Source organism: Microcebus murinus, chromosome 8 (assembly GCF_040939455.1).
Source record: "Microcebus murinus isolate Inina chromosome 8, M.murinus_Inina_mat1.0, whole genome shotgun sequence".
Classification (NCBI taxonomy): domain Eukaryota; kingdom Metazoa; phylum Chordata; class Mammalia; order Primates; family Cheirogaleidae; genus Microcebus; species Microcebus murinus.
In genome coordinates this window covers 39,392,060-39,416,616 of record NC_134111.1, presented here as the reverse complement: position 1 = coordinate 39,416,616, position 24,557 = coordinate 39,392,060, and the positions used below count along the sequence as shown (strand labels likewise).

The 24,557-nt window shown below is 48.5% G+C and overlaps 1 protein-coding gene across 7 annotated transcripts in view; it reads right to left on the bottom strand.

Moving 5' to 3' along the window:
- The window catches only part of TANC1 (tetratricopeptide repeat, ankyrin repeat and coiled-coil containing 1), a 225,168-nt gene that overhangs the window by 19,651 nt on the left and 180,960 nt on the right, over window positions 1-24,557 (bottom strand). For all 7 annotated transcript variants that reach the window (XM_012745247.3, XM_012745253.3, XM_012745252.3 and 4 more), the window contains 5 exons: window positions 21,993-22,101; window positions 20,871-20,993; window positions 12,936-13,172; window positions 10,877-11,062; window positions 8,521-8,599 (listed from right to left, as the gene is read on the bottom strand). In XM_012745247.3, coding sequence (XP_012600701.2) covers window positions 8,521-8,599; window positions 10,877-11,062; window positions 12,936-13,172; window positions 20,871-20,993; window positions 21,993-22,101 — 734 coding nt within the window. The remainder of the gene's footprint in view (window positions 1-8,520; window positions 8,600-10,876; window positions 11,063-12,935; window positions 13,173-20,870; window positions 20,994-21,992; window positions 22,102-24,557) is intronic.

Here is a 24,557-nt window from a genome sequence, read left to right as displayed (position 1 = left end):
AAAGCACTGACATTAGTAAGCAGCAGGGTTCTCATAAATGTCATCTAATTGTGGCCAAGGTGAAAACCACTAGATGTGACAAAGAGTCACGTCTGACCTTCAGCTGGTGGCTCCAGGGAAACACCCCACTCAACTGCCAAGGAAAAGAAGAAAGTATACCTGGACTGTGGGAATTACTCAACTATTTTATCTAAAAGGTAAAAATGTAATTGGGATTTTATGATCTCTTTTATGTTCTGGGAGTGACATACCCAGCCAACCCTACCCCCCAATCCTCCAATCCTACTTTCTGACAACTGTCTTTTGAAGTTGCTGTATCCAGAGGCTGACCTGGGCCTGTGCTTTGCTTTGCTGCCATTTGGGGCTGGGCTGTCAAACTGAGGGTCTCAGGGCAGCTGGTCCCCAACTCCCCTGACTAAAAGTCACCCCTCTCACCCTGCTGCCAGAAGCAGGAGACACGCCTCCCCCGCCCTCTGGGGACGGGGCTAAGATCTGCAGAAGTCGAATCTCAGAGCCTTGCTTCCTCAGGCATTTCCTTCTTTCTCTGAGGAGAGGGTTTTCCATCAGATAGAAGAAAATACTTTCCAAGAGCTATAAATTCTTCATCTCTACAAAGACTGGGTACTTACTTAATCTAATCCTTAACAATTTAAAGGATAAAATGAAACATAACAAAGATTGCTCTTACTAAGACTGCTTGCACTGGAGACAAACCCCCAGGCCCTTGGGTCTCCAGCAAGCCTCCAACACTCCCGAGGATTGACCAAGGCCCTGCTGGGAGAAGCTGGCCGCTCAGCGACCTTGTGAATGGGAGTCATGTGCCACCGTGTAATAGCAGCGTTTCAGTCCCATAAGATTATAATACCGCATTTTTACTGCACCTTTTCTATGTTTAGACATACAAATACTTACCACTGTCTTACAACTTCTTACAGGAGGGGTCCTCAAACTGTGGCCTGCTGAGGACATTTTTGCTGCCGCTGCCTGTCCTGCTTGCCGACTCGCCCCGGGCCCACAGTGCAGTGTGTGGAATGTGCACCACACTCTCCAACGGCCCTCCAACAGTCTGAGGAATAGTGAACTGGCCCGTTTAAAAAGTTTGAGGACCCCTGGCCTACAGTATTCAGTATAGGAACATGCTGTACAGGTTGGTAGCATAGGAGGAACAGGCTACAGGCTACACCATACAGCCCAGGTGTCCAGTGGCTGCCCCATCCAGGTTTGTGTAGGTACACTCTCATGTTCACACAACGAAATCATTTAATGACGCAATTCTCAAAAGCTTGACTGTACTTTCTGAATTTAACAACTCCGTTGTTGTTTGTAACACCTTCCCTGTTGTTCTCATTTAGCAAAACTCTCCCAGGAGGGCCGGGATCTCCCGAGGGCTGTGCTGGGGGCTGCGGGCTGCAACCAAGCATCATGTAAGGCCCTGCTTCCCCCGCCCTCCTCAGACGTCACCCCATTTCCAAGGAGCTACCTATCAGAGGTTAAAACTAGGCAGAAATCTAATCTGGAGAACCAAAACCTTCCTAATCATGTTACAAATTCCATTGTGAAAACAGTCTCTGTGGGTAGGTTAAGGATTAAACATGAACCAAATTGCCCAGGAGCTCTTTTAAAAAATAAAACATGCAACTGCCACCAAATAGGACTTTACATGTGTGGCCACAATTTTTTTCTTTTCTACTCTTCACCTATGACTTCATCTTCCTAAAGTAACTAACTGCAAAATAACTTAAGATTCTATTACTTAAACATTCATTTAAATACTCTATCGACCAAATGTATAGCATAAATAATAGATCATAATAATAATTACTATTAACCAACTTATCACAACCCTTGCAGCATATAACATCTACCCAACACTTATCAGCTGCTGCACACTGCAAGTCACTTAGCTTTTCTCTACAGGACGCGTTTAGAAAAGTCCGCGTGCGTTCAACACATTCTCCACGTGCCCTCACAAGCAATGCACAAATCCTTTCCTCCCGGTTTCCCACCTAAAATTCTGCCCTGAGACGTACATCTACAGTCACGCGTTGCTTGACGACAGGAATACGTCCTGAGCAATGCGTCACTGGGTGATTTCACCGTTGTGCGATCAGAGTGTGCGTACACAAACCCAGACGGCACAGCCTACCGCACACCTGGCCATGTGGTGTGGCCTGTTGCTCCGAGGCTTACGGGACCCCATTGTACATGTGGTCCATTGTTGACTGAAACATCACCATGTGCTGCACGACCGCGCATGTGAGTGCCAAACTCAATCCGGTAAGTTTTAAATGTACTTTATAATCCTACCAAGTAACAGCCCTTCCCCTCTCCAAAAACCCTACGGCAAAGTTCAAAGGAACGAAGGGTCATTTTTAAGCCAGCAATAAGGCTTCCTGTCCCCTGTGTTCTGGGGCGGCCTTGGATGTGGTAAGCCCACCGTCCACGGCCTGGGTCTACTTGTGATGGGAGCTGAAGGAGCCACAGGATGGGAAAGTACAGCAGTCCCATGGAGACAAGAGGGAAACTTAAAAATTACCAAGTATTACATACAACTCATTACCCAGTTTCACAGACCAATATGGAAACGGGTGTCACAACCTCCTCCCCCAGTCTGGCCTGGAAACATTCCACCCCAGCTGACAGGACAATGCCTGAGACTCAAGTTCCAGAGGCAGCCTTGCTCTATCGCAATTCTGTTCAGAATCAGCCAGTAGCGAGCTGTGATTAGCACACACTGAGCTCAACCGCTTCACAGTGCTACAGAAAGGCAGGTGTGCTGTGCAGCTGAATAACTCACTCAGTTCACATCGGAGAAAACTCAGCCCTTCTTGGGAACAGAGGCAAATAGTGTTTTTAACAGATTTGATAATAAAAAATAATTATGTACATGACTAAACTCCTTTGGAACATATTTACCAGTTAAAATAGCACTGACTTAACATAAAAGAACCCGTACATAAAGTATTTCAGTCGGACTTTGCACTAACTCTGGAAGGGCACCCCCTCTTCCAGACCCAACAGAAGGGCAGCCCCGGGGAGCAGTTGGTGTCCTGCCTATGTGACGCCCAGGCCCAGGTGTGCTGGCGGACCAGCCATCGCACTGTCGGGACCCGAGTGCCACTGCCAGAGACCAGCTCGAGGGCACATCCCGGGTGGAGAAACGGAGCATCGCAGACACAACCCTCAGCACAGGTGCTGCACCTGCGAGGATCCGAGCCGCCCTGGAGTCCAGTAGGACATGACCTGCGTGAGCACACAAAGAAATCAGGATTCCAAGTCCCACGAGTGACCTTCTTACTCCTCCCACTCCGATATGTGTTTCTCCCAAATTATTCTGCAAAGTGATCACACCTGTCCTAAATATTATATTGTTTATTTTCTTTAAATCCACTCGTTCACTTGGTCAATACCTATGAGACAAACACTAGACTACACCTACATTGTCCAATCCCATGGTCACTAGTTCACATTTAAATTTAAATAAATTAAGATAACCTAAGATTTTAAAATGCAGCTCCTCAGCTGTACAAGTTTCATTTCAAGTACTCAATAGCCACATGTGGCCAGTGGATGCCATGCTGTACAGCAGAGAGAACATTTCCACCATCACAGAGAGTTCTACTGGACAGGTGCTGTACACACTGGTGAGTTCTACTGGACAGGTGCAATATACACAGGTGAGTTCTACTGGACAGGTGCTGTACACACAGGTGAGTTCTACTAGAGAGGCACTATATACACAGGTGAGTTCTACCAGACAGGTGCTGTACACACTGGTGAGTTCTACTGGACAGGTGCTGTACACACAGGTGAGTTCTACTAGACAGGCACTATATACACAGGTGAGTTCTACTAGACAGGCACTATATACACAGGTGAGTTCTACCAGACAGGTGCTGTACACACAGGTGAGCCTGAGGGACAGCCTCTCATCAGACAAGCAACACACACAATGAGATATATCGACATGAATCCTAGGAAGGAAACTGCAGAGTGAGGCAAGGCAGTCAGTAGACACAGCTTTGCGTACCAGATAGGCAGATCTTCACGGATGGCGGATGCTGGGATAGAAGGGCTTCTGTTCCCTTCTATTCAGAGTGAAGTTTTAACCAGAAACCCAGAGGGCAGGCTCACACCTGAGTAGCCTGGAGTTTGGAGAAACACAGTACTGCTGACAACTCACAACAGCATGAGGTCATCAGTTCAGTGTCTCTGGTCATTTCAGTTTGGGCTGATTCACATCAAACACTGATGTGGAAACAGTTACTCAGTTTAGCCAGGACTTCGTGGGGGGGGGGGCAGCATGGACTTGTCACAACTGTGGAATGCCTGTAATGGATGGCACAAGCATCTGGAAGGTTCTCGCCATGTTTCAGGCTGCCCAGAAACTACGGGACTGACACTGTCTGACCAAGTATGTGAACGTCACAGAGCCAAGAGCCTGGAGGGCAGCAGGGTTAGGCGCAGGCACTTCGCATTTGCTCGGAGCTTTCTTCCAATGGGTCATACCACTTCTTATTCTCCATCGGAGCCTTCCACAGTGGGGGAATGGAGAGCTCAAGACTTACTGGAACAGCAGGAATGATTTTGAAGGGTTGGTCTATAACATCGGACAGACAAAAGCAAATGGCCCCCACATTGTGGTGAAAAGGAAAACTTAAATCAGCTAAGCCCTCTGCTCTCCAAATTCAGTAGAGGTAGTCTGGAAGTTGTCTAAAAGCTGTGGATTTATTGTAATAACCCCCCAAATTAAACACCGTTCCCATTTTTGATGAATTTCTTAAAAATCTATTACATACTTCCTTGTCTCTTCGAACCTAAGTTGGAACCCTTTTGGGATGACGCTGATGACTCAGGGTCAACAGCAATGAGATGCTTGGGGCCCTGAGGGTGGCCTGAGTGCTGAGGGGCCCCCCCGCTGGCCTGCTGTTCCCTGGCTGATCACCCCTTCTGAGAACCGGCTGCTTCTGATCAGCGACAGGCACGACAACCACACTTTTGCATTTGCAACGTGAAATACACACACTGGGACTCCAAGGGTCCCTCCTGGCAAGAAAGTGGAGAACTTCGTGCACGAACTCAGCGCCCCAGCCTGGAACCGTGGCTGTGAGCAAGAGAAGAGACGGCGGCAGCTGTGCTCCAAACAGCCGGCATCGCTGCATGGCAGACAGCAGCCTCCAAGGACGGGCAGGTCAGTTGACAAGAGAACAAGAATACTCTGCCTCGTAACTGCATTAGCTGGCATTTTAAAGCTGTTTACAGCTAAATGTATACTGAACAGACCTGTCTAAATGTAACCAAGGGTTCAAAGAGAAATAACAAACTGCATTACCGTACAAAGCTTCCAGTTGTTCTGCCAACTTCCCACACCCCAGAGGAGTCACTCTCAGGACCCTATCCTTGTGCTGTGGCTAAGGACAGATAAGGTTCATTCTAGAGTGTTCTGGACACAGAGCACCGTTGACTGCACCCAGGAACAAGGACCAAGTAAGATCAGGAAGCAAAACAATCTCTTTCACTTCCGAGGGTTCCCACAGCAATGAGAAACGAGGCCCACGGCAGTGTAGCCACACAGGCTGGGGACCTGCCAGGGTTTGCTGTTTGAAGTCGAGGCTGGGTGAGAGGTGGCACTGTGAGCTGACCCATTCGCTCACGGGATCATCTCAAGGCCCTCGGTTCTCCTCAGGGCACGAGGAGTGTGGCTCCAGCAGTCTACCCACTTGCCTTGTCTACCGTTGTTCTGCACTTGAGGACTGGCGAACAGACGCTCCGTGGCCAAACCCCAAACACAGACCTCACGTTCTGGGCAACACATTACATGTTCGCTTAAAGCCCCACCTTTGCAGATGTTCTCTCATCTAAAACTTCCCCCACAAGATTTCAAGGTATTCCTTTGACGAACACGGGCCTGGAGAGTGGGGTTTGGGGTAGTCAACAGTGGTGGTCATTTTTAAAGAAACACAGGAGAAAGGGACCAGATAGAAAAATCCACAGAGAAGGCAAGGTTGGTTCTGTTGACATGCAGTCCACAGAGAGCCACGGTGGCTCTATACACCTGCAAAACAGTGCTCAGCTTGCCTCTTCTTGGTTTAAGTTTTTAAGTATCTCAAATAAACTGCTGGCTGATGAAATCCACTCTAAGGCCTGGTGAGGAAGGGTGTGAGATGGTTTCCCCAGGCTGCAAAGTGGTCTGAAGGTTACACATGAAGGTTTGCAAAGGAGGGGCTGAACTATTATTTACCTTTTTTATTAAGACTGGTGGGACAACTACAAGGAGATGAATTGTCAACAACCTGACAGAGCTGGGAAGCAGATCTTTCCCCAGTGGAGTCATGATGAGAACACAGCCCTGGTCAATACCTAGATCAGGCATCCTCAAACTGCGGCCCGCCAGGTGTTTTTGCTGCTGCCGCCTGTCCTGCTTAGCAGCCGACTCGTCCAGGGCCCACGGTGCACATGTGTGGAAGTGCGCTGCACTCTCCAATGGCCCTCCAATGGTCTGAGGGACAGTGAACTGGCCCCCTGTTTAAAAAGTTTGAGGACCCCTGACCTAGATCATAGCCTGGTAAGACTGTGCAGCAGAGAACCCAGCCAAACTTCCCAGAATTCTTATCTGTGGAAACTGTGAGATAATAAATGGGTATTGTTTAAAAAAGGACAGCGGGAATTCCATAGTTTCTCATGTGTCTCTTTAGCCTCTCAATTGACTGGCACAATCTCAAGTGGGGAGATGCTGAAATTCAGGACTAGTCATGGAGAGAAAAAACAGAGCTTACACAGAGCCTTCAAAGTCAACCCTTTTTTGGAATTTTCTTCCAGAAAAAAAAAATTATCTTTAATATTAAAAGTTAGAAATTCCCATTTGAGCTGAGTGTGTGATGTTACTACTACTAGCCCTAAACTCCATGGTCACCATGGGCATCTCTCACTGGGTGTCACCCTGTGTCAGGCATTCCTGACAGCTCTGCACATTAGTTCTCCATTTTTCCAGAAGCTATTGGTCACCTCGAAAAACCTGGGATGCTTGTTAAGAAAACAGAGTCCTGGGCTCTTCCTTGGCCTAGTGAATCAGAATTTCTAGGCACAAGTGTCCCAAGAGAGCCTTAATCATCAGGGATCTTTGGGTAAAATTGCTTTATCTCATTTAGTGTGTACCACAATCCTAGAAGGCAGATATTATTTACCTCATTTGGCAAGGAGGCAAAGTAACTTGCCCAAAGTTTCCTGAACTAGGCAATGAAAGAGCAGAGATTCAGAGGTTCTGGGCTGTCAGCAAGTCATGTTCTTATTTACTTGACTGTACTGCTACCCACTCATTACATGGAATTTGACAGAAACTTTTCTTTCACCAAATTATAGAGCAGCCTGTATTATTTTAAAAGGTGGGGGAAGGACTCCATAATGAGTTGGTGGCAATATTTAAATCTACACGTTTAGCCTAACACACAAGCCAACCCTGTCTGGAGTCCTGAGCTTTCTCTGCAACCCGGGGCCATGCCCGGCTCCTGCTTCAGCCACACACTGAGTAACGGGGCAAACAGTGACAGCCCTGGGGGCGGCCACAAGGTTCTGAAGGGCAGGCCTGCATTCCTGCCTGGAGCATCTCTACAGCTTTCTCTAAGCATAAGCTAGCTAACACACTCCCCACACCACCTTTTGTCAGCAAAGTACTTACAAGCATTTGGAAATAGTCTATGGCCATACCACCCTGAATGTGCCCAATCTTGTCTGATCTCGGAAGTGAAGAAGCGAAGCAGGGTTTGGCCCAGTTAGTACTTGGATGGGAGAAGCATTTGGAAACAAATCTTTACAGGTAGAAATCATATACACTATGCACACATACTGAACATAACCTCGAAATGCATATTAAACACTCTTGCTTATAGCTATTAAAAAACAACTCAATTTAAAGTCTTAGATTTCTCATACTAATCCAGTCAAATGGAAAATTTGAAAGCAGCATTATCTATGTTACTTTCACAAGTACCAACTCAAGTCTTCACACTAAGATGTTCTCAACTCAGGCTTCCTTCCCACCATAGAGACCAAAGGGAACAGAGTTTACAGCTTGCATTCAGTATTTTAAGTAGGCCCCATGAGGCCTGAGTTCTACCCTGTTCTACAAGGCAGGGCAGGCCACAGCCTTCTATGCTGAGCCCCCTTTAATTCATGTGAAAATGGGGATGGAAGTTCCTGCCCAGCTTACTCTGCACATGTCGTAGGAAGATCGGGTCAGCTAGGACGTGTGAAGACTTGGCAAACCAGAAGGTACCATTTGACACCCATCAGCTGTACGGTAACTGCTAGTCTAATTCAAAACGATTCAAATGTATGCTTCCAGCAAAGTTTTACTACTCATCTGGAAGGTTTAAAAAGCTCTAAACTTCACATGCCTCAATGATAAAATAAAAATAGGACTACATGCATCACAAGTCATTCTTAAGACAATTAGGCCAAAACGGGAGCTAAGACACCCATCCAGCAAGCTGCCCCAGACTGCAACAGAGGAACCATAATTACCTGTTTCTCCCCACAACGTGTCGGTGCCATTAACTTCTATCTCATGCTCCTTTTCCATTCCCAGCAAGCACTGGACCACCTGTCAGAAATGGCAAGGTGATTTAATGAGTTCTCCTAGCAATAGGTGCTTATTATACTCCACGTATCAAAGGAGAGAGTGTGTTGTTTTTTAACCATTATTATCTCATGCTGCACAAGGAGAGAAAATATAATGAAAATCGTTTTCAAGCATAATTCATATGCTATTCACACTTTCACTTGGAGAAGAGTTTAAAAAAAAATTCAGTGAATTTCAGCAACATTGTTCAGGATTACTAGGTACTCAGAATTCTAATGAATTCCAACATGACCCAAATATGCCAGCCTCATCAACAAAGGACATGGCAGATCACACAAAGTGCAGCTTCTGCATAAATCACCAGAAGATGGTGAATCCATCTTTCACGAGGAAGGGAAACAGGCAATATATGCCTTTTTCAATAAAAATTTTTAATAAGTACTGTCCAAATAATTTTCTACCGGCAGCATTATTCTTTTCTCTTATGGGGATCTGCCGGTCAAAGAGCAGGCTGGGTCACAGGAATGGGGGCAGGAAGGCTGGCTCTCAGGGAGTCGGAGCACTTGTGCCCTGGCGCGGAGCCAATGTCCGCCCTGAGCAAGAGCAACAACGGGAGAACAAGACAAAGCCATCCCCCCCCGTCCCCCAAACCACAACCTCTGCGGCGAGCTGTATAAAGGCCCCCAAAGACGTGCACATCCTAAGCCCAGAAACCTGTGAAAGTGACCCTAAATGGCAAGAGGGAATTGCAGATGTGACTGTGAATCTTGAAATGGGGCAGTTACCCTGAATTATCAAGGTCCACATCCGATACACACCTGATCTAACTGCAACAGTCCTTGTAAGAGTGATAGGAGAAATCTGGGTCAGAGGGAGGAGACGGGATGACAGACACTAGGGTTACAGGGATCCACTTTGAAGGTGGAGGAAGGGGCCACGAGCTAAGTTACCCAGGTGGCTTCAAGAAGCTCGAGAAGGCAAGGAAACAGGCTCTCCCCTAGGGCTTCCTGAAGGAGCACTGGCCCCTGACACCTTGGTTTTAGACTTCTGACCTCCAGAACTGCAAGAGCAAGTGTGTGTCGTTTTAATACACTAAGTTTGTGGCCACTCATTTCAATAGCTGGAGGAAACTAATAAACCACTCAAGGCTTCTGGTGAATCAATCTTGCTTTTTTAATGAAATGGCTGCTGGCTGTGCTGAGGCTGTTTGTGCTCAGTGCTGCTCCCGGCCAGCTATAACGTGAGGGGTGAAGTGAGTTGAGAGGCGGTCACGTGGTGGTCATGGTGCTCCCGGTGATGATTTTCCACATTTCAGACAAATTCAGATTTTGGGAACAGTTAAAAAGGGAAAACGTCTACATGTTCAGATATATGTACTTAACACTCTGTGTATATACGTGTGTTTCTAATGTTTTAAATGCCAAAAATGAGCCAGCCAGCATTTCGTGTGTGTGTGTGTGGCCCTTGGGTTTTAAATGCCAGAAGTCGGTCGGTCAGCTTTGCACTCAAATTTACTTTAAGTCACTTTGGGGAAAGAATCTTCCCAAATACTGGCCTCTCTAATTGCTTGAAGATAATTCAGAGTGAGAAATACACAGAAGAGAGTGAGTAAAATGTTATTAAATTCACAGATAAAAGCAAGGCACACAGGTCAGGAGAGGAAAATTAAATCTTCAAACTGAGGAATACTAACACCTGCCAGAAATAAATGCTCTATTTAACTACTGCATGGGGTTTTCCTTCAGTGCAGGGGCTCTAAATGACAAGCATTCTTACATGCTAGCAGAGCATTAAAGCCCTATTTTTAAAAATCCTTCAAATATTCAAGAACAATTTTAGAACCAGGATTCCATGTGATTATTTTTAAAAGATCACAAGGACAAAAGAATGAATCAAAGGGGGGAAAAAATGTAAAACAGCAGGGCTAGAGGGCAAAGTAGAGCAGGGAAGGAAGAGGGAAACGGATTAGGAAGAGAAGAGATGAATGTCACGGGAAGGCCCCACCCTGGGAGCACCAGGCCTTGCACAGAAGAACAAACTGCCTTTCCCCGTCCACACGCATGACACTGTGCACCCTCCTCTGGGTTGTCACATGTCACTTTGAAGGACGTGATGCCAGTGGAAGACCTTCTATTGCAAGTGGTCAAAGCCAACTGCTAGTTCTTGAAATCCTCATCTTCTTTCATTTCTTCAGCGTGTTTCAGGCTCGCAACTCAGAAGGCAGTGATTGGCAAAAGCAAGTGACTCACTGGGCTGTGGCTTCTAGTTTCCTAGAGGAAAGCCCTCGGCCCCACTCACCGAGCTGTGGCCCATGCTGGCGGCCGCTGTCAGCGCCTGCTGCAGGGCATGGCTCTTCCTCAGCGTGCCGGGCTGGGGAGGACCTGCCGACCACTCGCAGGTCAGCAGATACTGGAGAACGTCGCAGTGGCCCCGCAGTGCGCTGTGGACAAGTGCACACTGGCCCTTCTTATCCAAGTGGTCTACCTAAGGGCAGGAGCAGAGAAAGGGCACGGGTGAGAATCACCTTTCCTCTGAGAACATGGGGGCACCACCCCTGTTGTGTGCGAGCTCCACCCCGCTGCAAATGCACACAGGTTCCCATTCCAACTTGTTTTTCTGGAAAGCACTGAACCTCCGTCTGGTTACTGCGTGATAAGGAACGCACCATTACAAGGCCTCGAGTTCCCTGTGCAGGTCTGGCCATCACAAGACACCCTCCTCACCCCGTGTCCTTCCAGCACACTACGTGGAGTGGACATGTTCTCTTGCGAGCACGTATGAAGACACAGACCAAAACCTTGGACAAAGCCCTATGCATCTCAACTTTGGTTCCTGGTGGAGCATTCTAAGTCTACTGTGACGAGCTATGACTTAGGGGAGGAGTAGAGCAGTTCTCTGGCCACTGAGCCAGCAGAGCCATAGAAAGAGCGGAGTGTGGAAAACAGCTCTGAACGAGGACGGGCAGGAAGGGGGTCCAAGTGGCATCTGAGTGGGGAAGGAGGCCACGTGTAGGCAGGTAGGGGCAGGGGGACAAAGTCAAGGCAGGTCAGCTAGCCAGTAAGGGACGGTGCTTGAGCCACTGCACATCTTCTCAAGGCACGAGGGCAGCAGGCAGCCCATCACTTCCCTCTAAACCAGGGAGTGCTGGCGCTGGAAGAGGAGCCCAGGGCTCGGCCCCCGCGTGCTTGCAAACCCTGGGGATGCCCTGAACTCTCAGCTGTGTAAGAGCCCCCAACGTGACACCCAGCCTCCTCCTACAGAGCTTTCAGCTGTGACGGGAGGGGGCCTGCCGGCCTCAGAATACAGCTAAGGGACAGCTGGGATCTGGAGACGGAGGTGAGGTGTCACGCGGCAGTAACGCACCACTGCCAAGGCTGAGCTGCAACATTCCCCTACTTAGTAAGCCTGAAGTCCATACATCCCAAATGTTGGGTTTTTGAGAGAAAGAAAACAAAAAGGCTCTCATAGCTACTATAAACCTAATTATTTGCTAAACTTTAAATATCCGGATTAACAAAAAAAGCTGAAAGACAATTATTAGCAGTTATCTCTTCTGTTGTTCAAAGGGAGCATTTCCCAATGAAATGCTTATAGTAAACCTTCTACTGCTGCTAGCATATTACTGTGAGCTAGGCCTCATTCTCATTTACTCTATCAACACGGATAGCTCTAGAGTAACTTGTTTAACAATATACAGTTATTTCATACTAATGTTAATATATGATTTGAAGCCCACACAACAACCCTGTGGTAGGCACTGTCGTCATGTCCATTTTACAGATGAGAAGACTGAGACATACAGGCTCAATAACTTGCCCAGCACCTTAGCTGGGCAAGTGGAGAGGTGGTGATTCGGGACAGTGTAGTTCCTGCAGCTCGAGCACACAGCTTCAAAGACCCATGGAGTTCATGTTATCATTTTAAAAAGGGCATGGCATGACACAGGATAAGGAAAGGAGAAGGCAAAGAACAAGCAAATGCTTAAAATATTTTCAACCAATCGTGGTGCTGTGTTAAATTCTAGGTTAATACTTGCAGGCTTTGTTAAGGCTGGCCCTGCTCATGTGGCCAGTAGCCAGGTCCTCTGGTGCCCTGCCTCCCTCTGTGCAACGTGAAGCAGAGTAACAGCAAATGAGCAAAACACACGGCCCAGCTCTCTCCCCCGGGCTGCTCGAGACTGACCGAGACCTGCAGCCCCACCCTTTTTGCATATGCTGTGGCTTCTCAGCTCAATGCAACTCGACAGAGTAGAGACCAGAGAGAGACTGGCCCAGATGACAACAATTCTAGCAATGAGATGAAGGTATGTCCCCACCCCATGCCCACACCCTGGCCAAGCCCACAGGCTGCCACGTACCCTCGCGCCCTTCCTGGTCAGCAGACACACCAGCTTCATGTGGCCTGCAGCTGCTGCATAGCAGAGGGCGGTCATGCCGTTCTCCGACATGCCGTCCAGGCAGGCGCCGAATTCCAGGAGCAGAGCGACAACTTCCTCGTGGCCGAGGTGAGACTGGACGCACAGGATTGGGGCATTATTCAACACTTCCGTCCTGTAGTTCACGTTGGCGCCTCCCAAAATCAAGAGACGGCTCACCTGTTGGACAACGTCCCCCGACAAGATTAATTATTCACGTAAATGTCAGTCTCAGCAATATCTGTGGACAAGGGCAGTATCCTTAATTTTTTTTGTATCATTTTAATTCACTGGTTCTCAAACTTGAGCGGGTACCAACATCATCGGGAATACATTCATGACGTGCAGTCTCACCGGTGGGAATGTAAAATGGGATAGTCACAACAGGAAACAGTACTGAAGTTCCTAAAAAAATTAAATTTTGGCTTTGTTATCTTTGTGATACCCAGCAATCCCACTTCTGGGTATATATCCAAAAGAACTGAAAGTAGGGACTTGAACAGGTATTTGTACACCAGTGTTCGCAGCAGCGTCAGTCACAATAGCCAAAAGGTGGGAACAACCCCCAGGTGATCATTGATGAAGGGATAAACAAAACACAGTATATACACACAATGGAGTATTATTCAGCCTTAGAAAGGAAATTCGGACACATACTGTAACATGGATGAACCTGGAGGACACTATGCTCAGTGAACAAGCCAAGGACAGGGACAAATACTGCGTGATTCCACTTATATGAGGTGCCTGGAGTAGCCAGACTCATAGAGACGGGAGGCAGAACGGTGGTTTCTGGGCCTGGGTGGCGGGAGAAACGAGTGTTGTTTAATGGATCTAGAGTTTTAGTTTTGCAAGAAGAAAGTTCTGGAGATTTACTGCACAATAATGTGAATATACTTAACACTAATAAATTGTGCACTTAAAAAATGGTTAAGATGGTAACATTTTCTGTTACTGTGCTTACCACAATAAAAAATTAAAACATTGAAAAACGCACATTCTCAGGCACCCCTGGACTTCTGATTCAGTGTGCCTGCAATGGCACATTTGTAATGAGCTCCCAGGTGATACTGACGCTGCAGGTTTGGGGACCCCACTCAAACACCAGTTTAACCTAAATAAAAACAGACAACTCACCTTTCTGGCAGTGAAATCATGAGCACAGGACTAAATAATTACCAGTGAGATAACAAAGCCAAAAATAAATACAAATCCGCTTTTCTTTAGAAGGACGTGGTTCCTAAAGTACACGCAGAGCAGATGGAAATGTTCGTGTACCCTGGGGACCACTGGCAGCGCGACACTTGCTGGAAAACGATCTGCTACTTCTTCCAGTTGCTGCACCCACCACTCACCACACTCCTTGGGTCTAGATACCAGGGAGGGTTTTTTATCTACAGATCTTAAAATAAAATCACTGAACACATGCACATTTTATCTATACTAATACCTTCTCCAGATAATTAGAAAAAAAAAATGATGCCCCTTTAAACAGGTATTAAGATGCCCAACGCATTTCTTTAAATGGTTCACTTTGATGCTCCCAACCTTCATCGGTCACCCCCTGCCAAAGCCTGGGCAGGTCCCCTGGGCGCCCACTAAATGTGAAAACCACAGGGCCCGTCTCATCTACTGACTGGAGACACATGGGGATCATTAAAAGACACAGAAAGACGAGGAGGCACGTGAAATTCAGGGCATTTCAGCGACAGGTGTGCACGAGAGTAGCCAACAACACAGTTGCAGACTGACGGGTCTGGGAAATTAATACTACCAGGTGGTGAACCGTGACTCACATAGCACAGCCACAGGTTAGAACCCAAAGCGTGAGACCTGAAGGTGTCTTGGCTGCTGCTGAAGCTTGACCCCCGCGTGACCCAGGCCTCCAGCTTCCTCCCTGACTTCTCTCTCGAGCCCTTTCCCTCACGGCAGCCACCCGGCACCCGAAGCGCGCCCTGTGACAATGCGAGCGGGCCTGGCCTCTACCTTTCAGCCTCGCAGCTCCCTCTGACTAGAACGCTCATTCCACAGACACGGGCCACAGATCGCTTCCTGCCCTCTCTGCTCCGACCCCAGGACGCCGGGCAGGACGGCCCTGCCCCCTCGCACACATACCGTGTCTCCCCGAAAATAAGACAGGGTCTTCCATTTATTTTTCCTCAAGAAGACACGCTAGGGCTTATTTTCAGGGTTGTGTTATTTTCTCCTCAAAGCCTCAGCCTGCAGCACACACAGGATGGCCGGGCCCTGACAGGGGGAGCGGACCTTGTTGGTGGGGCTGCCCGCACCTTTCCGGTCACCTCTGGGGTAGTAGCTGTCACGATGGGGCAGGTGAGAAGGGCTGCTGGTCTTCTTTACTGCTCCGAGATGAAATGCATGGATTTGGTTGTGCAGATACGCTGCGTGGCCACACCCGTCACTAGGTCTTATTTTACGGGTAAGGCTGATATTGTGCAAACGCTTAGAAATCCTGCTAGGGCTAATTTTATGGGTAGGCCTTATTTTCGGGGAAACACGGTAGAGCCCAGGCCTCCCTTCACCCCGAGGCACGCTCTGCTTTCCGGCTAAGCCCACTGCACCAGACCCGTGTTCTAAGGTGTAGAAGTTCACAGAGAAGACGACAGGTAGGCAAAGCTCCTCCACGGACACGGATGGCCCACAAGTCACGTCCTTCACGTCGCTGGGACTGCCACATTAAGGAAGGACAGGCTGTGCACAGGTGAGGCCGCCACCCTGATGAGTTAGCCGATCACCTGACCACTGCCCCGTCATGCACTCTTTCAGAGGGACCACCAACCTGTCCTGACCCGGTAGCACCAACCAGCCTCCCTGTCAACCAGCACTCATGAAGGGACGGGCAGAAAACACCCAGAGGGACAGAGGAGAGATGAGAAAAGGTGTTCCTGTCCTAACACTGGCACTTTGCAGGTGGACCGTGGCAAATGACCTAATTAATACCTATCAGGCCTGAGCTACAAATCTATGCAAGTTTGCTCTTAAAAACACCACCGGACTCAAACAGAATTCAAAAGCCATTTTAAGATTGTAAGTGATAAATAAAAGGGGCTTTAAAAAATATCCCCTTTGAACAACTATTATAGGTATGAAAAGCATAGGATGCTGCTGAAGAAATACACGTCTAGAAAGACACATCACCACTGAGGGGCGTGTTCAAACTCTGGGATCAAACTCTGATCCCCACAGGACAGGGAAGAATAGTTTGTAAATTCCCCCGGGGGCTTTGCCAGCCTTCGTCCATGAATCCCATACCCGCTTGAGATCCATGAGCCAAACCAAAGAGAAAAAGATGATGGATTAAGTGATCTGAGTTCTCAATCAGCCCCTTAACTAACTTGCTGTGTGATTTCAGAACATTACTCAGCCTCTCTGTGCTTCAGGTGCCTCTTAATGAAACGAAACAGCAGTATACCACCCCATTCCACCTACCAGGTAGTCTTTGCTAAGTGATGTTGGAGGTGCACTTGCAGCGCCCATGATGAATACAAGCCTTTACCTGAGAGGTATGTGCTCAGGGCACAGCTTTCCTAAAGATGTTTGTCATCAATTCACACTTCATCGGCCTCTGGGAAAAACATTTCCTTTGTTGCTAACAATGCTCTGGGCATTTTTACCGCTTAACCCCCCATTAGTTTTTGGCACTTCTCTTATTAATTCACGGTTCTTACCCCTGCTGCATACTGAAACCACCAGGGAGCATGAAAGTTTCCAATGCCTGGGCCCCACCCTCGGAGAGTTGGACTTGGCTGCGGCTCTGGCGCCCAGAGTTCCCAAGTGATTCCAGTTGGCAGCCGGGGCTGTAAACACATCAGGTGATATAGTCACCTGCAGAGCACGAGCTGGCTGGGTGCCAGGTACCCTTCCAGCCGTGGGATTTGGGGCAAGCTACCAACCGCCCTAAGCCTCGGTTTTCTCATCTGAAAAATGGGGATAAAAAACAGTTTCACTTCATTGGGTGGTTGGTAAAGATTAAACATGTATGTGCAAAAAAAGTGCATGTATTTATGTGCACACATACATACACACGTGCAGACAGCATTTAACGCAGCACTCCGCATCCTGTAAGTGCTAAACAAACGCTGACTGCCATTGCTATCACCACTCTTTCACGGAATCCTCAGAAGGGTCACGAACCCAGGTCCCTGAGCCCTGGAAGGCACAGGAGGGAGCTCTGCCCAGGGCACCCAGTGACCTGGAGGCCTGGCCACCCATCCATATCACCTGTGTGCCCACCCTAGGCTGCTGACCAGCACAGAGCAGCCAGTAGACCTCCTGCAGAGCAGAGGCCAGATGGGAGCCACCTGGCACTGCCAAGCCCTCGAGGTAGGTGGCTCCTGTTCACCACCAAGCGGCACACCCAGGGGCCTAGGCAACAGCAGAGTCAGAGTTTCCAGAGATGAGGCGAAGCATCATCAACTCACTGGAGCCTGTGATACGTGCCAAGGATTTTCCCAGTCACTCTAACATCTCAGTGAGGTTTCTAATCACTCTGTGAGACGGATTTTTCGCTGTCTCCATTTTACAGGAGAGAAAGCGGAGGCCCAGAGGGGGTGAGGCAAAGATGGGTGCCAAGCACCGGGCTCACGACAGTCATGGAGTGGTCCAGAGGCAGAAGCAGCAGCCCCAGGACTGCACTGCAGTAAAAGGTGTTTAGATAAGTGACTCATCCTACAGATTTTCCCCAACTACATGAAAATTCTGATTTTTGTCATCATAGAAGCCTTCCTTGTATAATACCTGGAAGTGGTTCTGTTATCTATAAATATCTGGATTTGATGAAAGCAAGAAAATAGGCCGGGCTCGGTGGCTCACACCTGTAATCCTAGCACTCTGGGAGGCCGAGGCGGGTGGATTGCTCGAGGTCAGGAGCTCGAAACCAGCCTGAGCGAGACCCTATCTCTACCAAAAATAGAAAGAAATTAATCAACCAACTAAAAATATATATACAAAAAAAATTAGCCGGGCATGGTGGCCCATGCCTGTAGTCCCAGCTACTCGGGAGGCTGAGGCAGTAGAATTGCTTGAGCCCAGGAGATTGAGGTTGCTGTGAGCTAGGCTGACGACACGGCACTCACTCTAGCCTGGGCAACAAAGTGAGACTCTGTCTCAAAAAAATAAAAAAAAATGAGAAAGCAAGAAAATAAAAAAAGGGGGCTGAGGAAGATACGGTCATGAGGACAGCAGAGGGTTTGGCCAGGGCAGACATGAAATGGGGTTGCAGTGTTTCCACTAAGTGTATCAGAAGCTCACACAAGGACACTGTTTAAAAACGTGCGTTGCCTAACAGTGTTGCAGAACATGACTGGATCCCATAGCCAAGGGAGGTCAGACCAAAGTCTACGCCTAACTCCTGTTCTCCTCCCCTCTCTGCCGTCTGCTGAGAAAAGAATCACAACTTGAATTCTCCAAGTCCACAGCCAGTGGCTGGCAGCCAGTCCTGAGTTGGTGTGAGCTAAACCACCGGCTGGACGGGAGCCTGGAGGCCCTGGTGGCAAGGACCCCAGTGGGCCAGCTGGGGCCCAGGCTGGCACCACCCTGGCCTGGCAACAAGAGACGACATTGTTAGAGATCAACTGGCATGTCACTGAAATTAAAATTCATCTCCCAAGTAATCATCCCAGAGCAAGTCACTTTAATTTACCAAAGTGGCAAACTGCAATTATTGCTCAAAATGACATTCATTCCTGTATGACAACATTTAATACTCTCTAAAAAAAGTTCCTTAATTGCATGCATAATTTTAAATTACTATAATTTGTTCAAGATTCTGTGAAAACCTTTTTTGCCCCCTTGAAAGATAAAAGAAACAGAAGAATAATGGAAAGCCCTAAGATTCCATAAGCACATGCACATTATATAATTTGGGGGATGGTGTAGATACAGGTGAACTGGCATTTTACAAAACAAAGTAAAAATGATTAACTCTTAAAACTGCAAGTATGTTAAAGAGGGAAGTTTATACTCTAGGAGAATCAAGCTCATTACATTATTATGCTGTACCTTTTAATTTACTGTCTTAAAAATTTATATTCAATAGATGTTTCTCATTTACTTTTCTCCACATTAAAGTCACCTGTGCCAGTCGGATATGGTGACTCATACCTGTAACCCTAGCAGTTTGGGAGGCCAAGGCACAAGGATCACTTGGGCCAGGAGTTTGAGATCAGCCTGAGACCAGCGAGACCTGTCCCTCCTAAAAATAGAAAAAATTAGCCAAGTGTGGTGGCTCCTGTATTCCCAGCTACTACTTGGGAGGCTGAGGCAGGAGGATCACTTGAGCCCAGGAGTTTGAGGCTGCAGTGAGTTATCATGACGCCATTGCACTATGCCCAGGGCAACAGAGCAACAATCTGTTTTAAAAAAATAAAACAAAAAAATACTAAATGAAAACATTCTTAATACAACTTCTTTATTATGTGAAATCTAAACTGAGGGCTATTTCCTTACCTTTTTTTTTTCAAATAATTCCATCTAGAAAGCACAAGTTCCCTTTGATCAGGAGCAACAGCTTGCAGCTAGTTCTCCCTAGCTATAAAAAAATGGTTTCCCATCCATCCGCCCTACAAAACTAGCATGTACGGTTAGGAGACACAAGCACTCAAACCTACAAGTCTGGAGCATGAGTGAAGGCAAGCAAAGGAGCAGGCATAGTGCAGGACAGAGCACGGGGTCCCCATGAGCAGCCCCACAGCTGTGCTCTGCCCAAGGGCACCCAGGCACGGGGGCAAGCGGAGGCTGAAACCCAGCGTGCCCTTTGCCCATCAGCCCCCGCCACCTACACACACCAAGAAGACAGAGAAGGGGGCAGAGCACACATCTCACCAGACACAGGGAAGCACTCTGCAAGACGCAGACCCCAGACACACATCCAAAGTGCAGGTACCGAGTGAGGTGTGTGCACAGCAGGGGAGGGGAGACACGAAGAGGACTCCACCAATGACCCCCACAGTGCCATCTCTCCAGCATATGGCCCCCCTTCGTGGGTGGGTTTGATCAACACACGTGAGCACACGTGAGCAAATGTGAAAGACAGGCGCCCCGGAGAACCCTGAGCCAGGGCTTCTCTTGGTTCCTCACTGATGACCACGCCGAGCCTCCTTTGTACCGAGAGGGGGCAGGGCAGTCATCGTCACAGAAGCAATTGAAGGGGAAGACCCAGCTTGGTGGGAACTGCCTCGGAGCTTCCACAGGCAGCTGAGTGCCTCAGGGCTGGGGCTGAACAGCCTGGACACTAACCTTCTTCATGGGCTTAACCAGATCTGTGGCCTCTTGTGTGCTTTAGATTCTCGAAAGACTGCATTAAATGAGGACACATCTACCTTAAAAAGCTGAGCAGAATATCATGACATGACAGTCACTGACCCAGGACTCCTGGCTCAGCCGTGGGCCAACCAGATACCCTGTCTGTAGTCAGAAATACACGTGTGCACGAAACCTGCAGTCATGGATCTTCTATGTACCCATTTCTGTGTTATTCCTCAGTGCTTAATGTCCCATGGATGCTAAAGAGACGGATCAGATTAGTAACCCAGGACACTTTAAAAATCAGTTTCCCCCAGAAATCTCTCGGACCTTTGGCTTCCTTTGAGAATTGCTTCCTTATCACTCACATCTGCTCTGAAACAGTCACCACATGCCCACAGAGCAGCCCCCGGCCGCCCACACATTCCTGCCAGGGAAAAGCTAAACGTCCAGAAGAGAATGTGTAATACCGTGTCTAAGCCTGAGCCGTTACCATCAGAGAAGAGCATCATGAGACACTCCTCTACCTCCTCTCGCCAGCACCCAGCTCAAGGCGAAGCTGGACTCCTGGAAAGGCCGCCGGGGCTGAGCTCACTCTCTGCACAGACGGTTGCTCACCTTCACATTGGGAGTGTAGAGATTCCTGAGAGAGGCGAGGGCGGCAGACAGCCCCTCCGTGCTGTAACCGATCCACAGGGCTTGGAGATGGCTGGAAGAGATTCCTGTCTTCTTACTGAGGCCCTGGAAACAAGCAGAGACATACCCCTGCCTGAGTGGCTCCTTCCCACCTGCAGCCTCAGTTTGAAAGCAGGTCTGCCCCAAAGGGTGTAGACACATGCTGAAGGCACGGCAATGCCCACAAAGAACACCTGGACCCGTGAGCCTGCACTACCTAAAACCAAAGGTCAAAGACTCAGCCTGCCTTTGCTACGTGAACTGTATGGGGAGAGAGATGGCAGATGAGAAAACTTCTCTTCATGGAAGTAAATTAGAAGAAGAATAAGTGATAGGATTAGAATATGACTACCAGCCAGGTGTGGTGATACACACCTATATAGTCCCAGCTACTTGGAAGGAGGATTGCTTGAACCTAGAAGTTTAGGACCAGACTGGGCAATATAGCAAGACCCTTTCTCAAAAAAAAAAAAAAAAAGAAAGAAAGAAAAAATCCAGGTGGTGTGATCCAGGTTACACAGTCAAGGAACTCAGGTTCTTGAGTTCCTGAGTTCCTAAATAACAAGGAAAAAAAACAGTAAAGGATGAAATGGAACCTTTAGATCAGGGGTCCTCAAACGTTTTAAACAGGGGGCCAGTTCACTGTCCCTCAGACCGTTGGAGAGTGCGCACTGTGGGCCCGGGACAAGTCAGCTGCTAAGCAAGACAGGCAGCTGCGGCAAAACACCCAGCGGGCCAGATAAATGTCCTAGGCGGGCGGCATGTGGCCTGCGGGCTGTAGTTTGAGGACGCCTGCTTTAGATGAATACAAACTAGAAGACATATAAAGGGGGAAGAGTAAGACTTAATCATAGCATGTAGAAACACACTTGGGTAATCAACTATAAAGAAATGCAAGGAAACGATCAGGCTAAGGCAGAACAGCGGTTACTTTCAGAGAGCGGGGAGGAGGTAGTTTGGGAGGAGGTGTGTGGGGGGCAGCTGACGAAGCTGTCCAGAATCTCCAAAACCCAAACCTGCAAATGCCAACAGAGAAATCCTTCCTCACGCTGGTGTGCGTCTCACCTTGAAAATGTGCGCCTTCAGGATGTGATGGCCGAGCTCCATGGTCTGCTGGCGGTTCAGCTTGCCCTCCTGTCTCGAGAACATGAACGCCAGTAGAGCGTGCCCATTCCTAGGGAAGAAACACAAAGGCCCATCATGAAAGAGCCCGTCCCACCACACGGCAGCCCCTCGGGTGGGTGAGTGCGCTGCTGCACGGCACCTGCACCGCATGGGCGCACACGCCTCTGTGCACAAGGTGGCAAGCGCTGCTTATCTTTCGAGTCATTTTAAGGGCCTTTTCTGGGTTCTCTTATCTCCGTGGCACGGCTCACACTGAAGCCCAAGGACACGGCAGGTCTTTATCTTTGGAACCTCTCACTCTATTCATCACTCATCAATCCCTCATCACATTCTTTTATTGATTTATGCCTGCCACAAAAGAGCAAACCCTGTGAAATTAAGGGTCTTGTCCAAGTCGCATGTATAATCATAATGCCTAGCAAAGAGTCCAACGCTTAGTAAATGCTCAAACATGTGTTTTTTGCAGAGATGCATGAGCAGACAGATGCAGCGGAGCCGTCCCTGGGTCCAGCCCCTCAGCATAATCATCACCACGTAGACCAGAGCCAAAGATCAAGGCTCTGCAATGGGAAGGAAAGAAAAACGAGGCCATGCTTAGCAACGGGCTCAAGATCAGAAAGGCCTAGAATTCTAGCTTGGCTGGAACACAGGTTCTTGGGGGGGAAACAAGGTAAGATGTGGGAGTGGGCTTGCTGTGGCTGGGCACGTGGTGGACATTTGACACCTGTGGTGGACACGTGGTGGGCAGCTGACACCTGTGTTCCCCCCACAACTCTCCCGAAGGGACCGTCCTACCCGTTTGCCCCTCCACATCTGTAGGGTGCATCCTGTCTTCTTGGGAACTCCTTGCCTTTGTCTTAGCCAAATTGTTTAGAAAAGACACAAAGGGTTGCTTGCTCTGATAGCAGTGACTTCTGTGCAATGTGAATTATTTTCATTTCTATCAACCTGACAATTGTGATCTATTATGTGTGTGTACACACACACACACACACACACACATATATATTTAAAAAACATCCTCCTAGTAGTTGCTAGTTTATTATAGAGGATTAAAAGCATTCATCATTTAAACTGTCTTTATCCATCCAGATGGATGCCTGCTTCTCAGATTATAAACCACATTAGAGAAGAGGAAATCAAGGCAGGTAGAGACCAAGAAATCAGTTTTTACACTACAGGGGAGGGTGTGACATTCAAGGCTACACTGCCCACTGAGTGTCCTGTCCAGCATCTTGTAACTGTCTAGAGCTCTCCCATAAGCACATATCCTGGGATCCCCTGGACATCTTTTACCTCCCTGACCTCAAGCCTACGATTCCTCTTTCAGATGAGCGCCTCTTAGAGCCCCTTGTTCCCACACAACTGGCTCTGAGTCACCGCTGGCGCTCCAGGTCCCCAAGTCCTCCCCAGCCTCCATGGGCTGGTCCCAGGGTTCAGTCTGGCCTGGAACACTGCGGTTGGGTCCACCCTCCAACCATGGGCTAAGCCACCCTCAGTCTCCCAGATGGTTGAGCTCTGTGGCCCAAAGGCACACTAAATACCATGGCTTGCCCTGACGGGGAGGTGACTACACCCCTCATCGTGGCTGGGCTCTCAGCTGAGCACTTGGCTTCCCCCCTCTGAGGAGACAATTCCCCATACCTGCACTCCCACCCTTCTGGTCTTGAGACCAAGTGCCCCGTCTCCAGCCACCTGCATTCATGAGTCTGCACAGTTTTCAAAGTTCACGTATCAAGGTGTGGAAAGCTGACTAAATTATCTCAGTTACCTGCACCACCCTGTGATCACTAAGTGTAATGATTCCCAGTGTGTTTACAGGAGGAAACAGAGGCCTGAACAAGTTCAGTGATTTGCCCAAGACCAAACGGCCAGTAAGTGACGGAGCAGAGGTTTAAACCAGCCTGCCAGACAGGAGAGCCTGAGCTCTTCACCAGCATAACATGGCGCCTGCTTTGCTCATTAACAGCTACACCTTGTAACAAGCACCATGCTTGACGTGGGTCCTCCCAGGGGGGGTGATGCAAGGTGCTTCCCTTGAGGAGGGGACGTGCGCAGATGAAATAAAATTCAGCTAACTTGGTGCTGTGAGCAGCCTCAATGGGGACAAAGGGGAGAGAAACTGCCCCTCACTTAGCCCCCTTCCTCCCTCCGCACATTTCCAGTTCCTCCTGCTTTATGGACTCTGTCTTTCCCCACACTGTCTCAATGATGTTTTCAACAATGCCCCAATCTCGTGTTATTGAAAACAAAAAACCTCCCCTATTCTCAATCTGAAACCTCTCAACCCTTCCACCTCCCATCCCGGAATGTGGGCTCTCTCCTTTCACACCTCACAACTCAATGGACGGAATCTTCTAAGGAGCTGGGACCCTCTTCCCACACTAAAAACCCAATGGCTTCTTCTTAATCCTCATTTCCCTTCACCTCTTGGCAACACTGACATCCCTAACCTCCCTCCCTGAAATCCTCCTCCATGCTGCAGAAGCCCAGCACTCTTTCCTC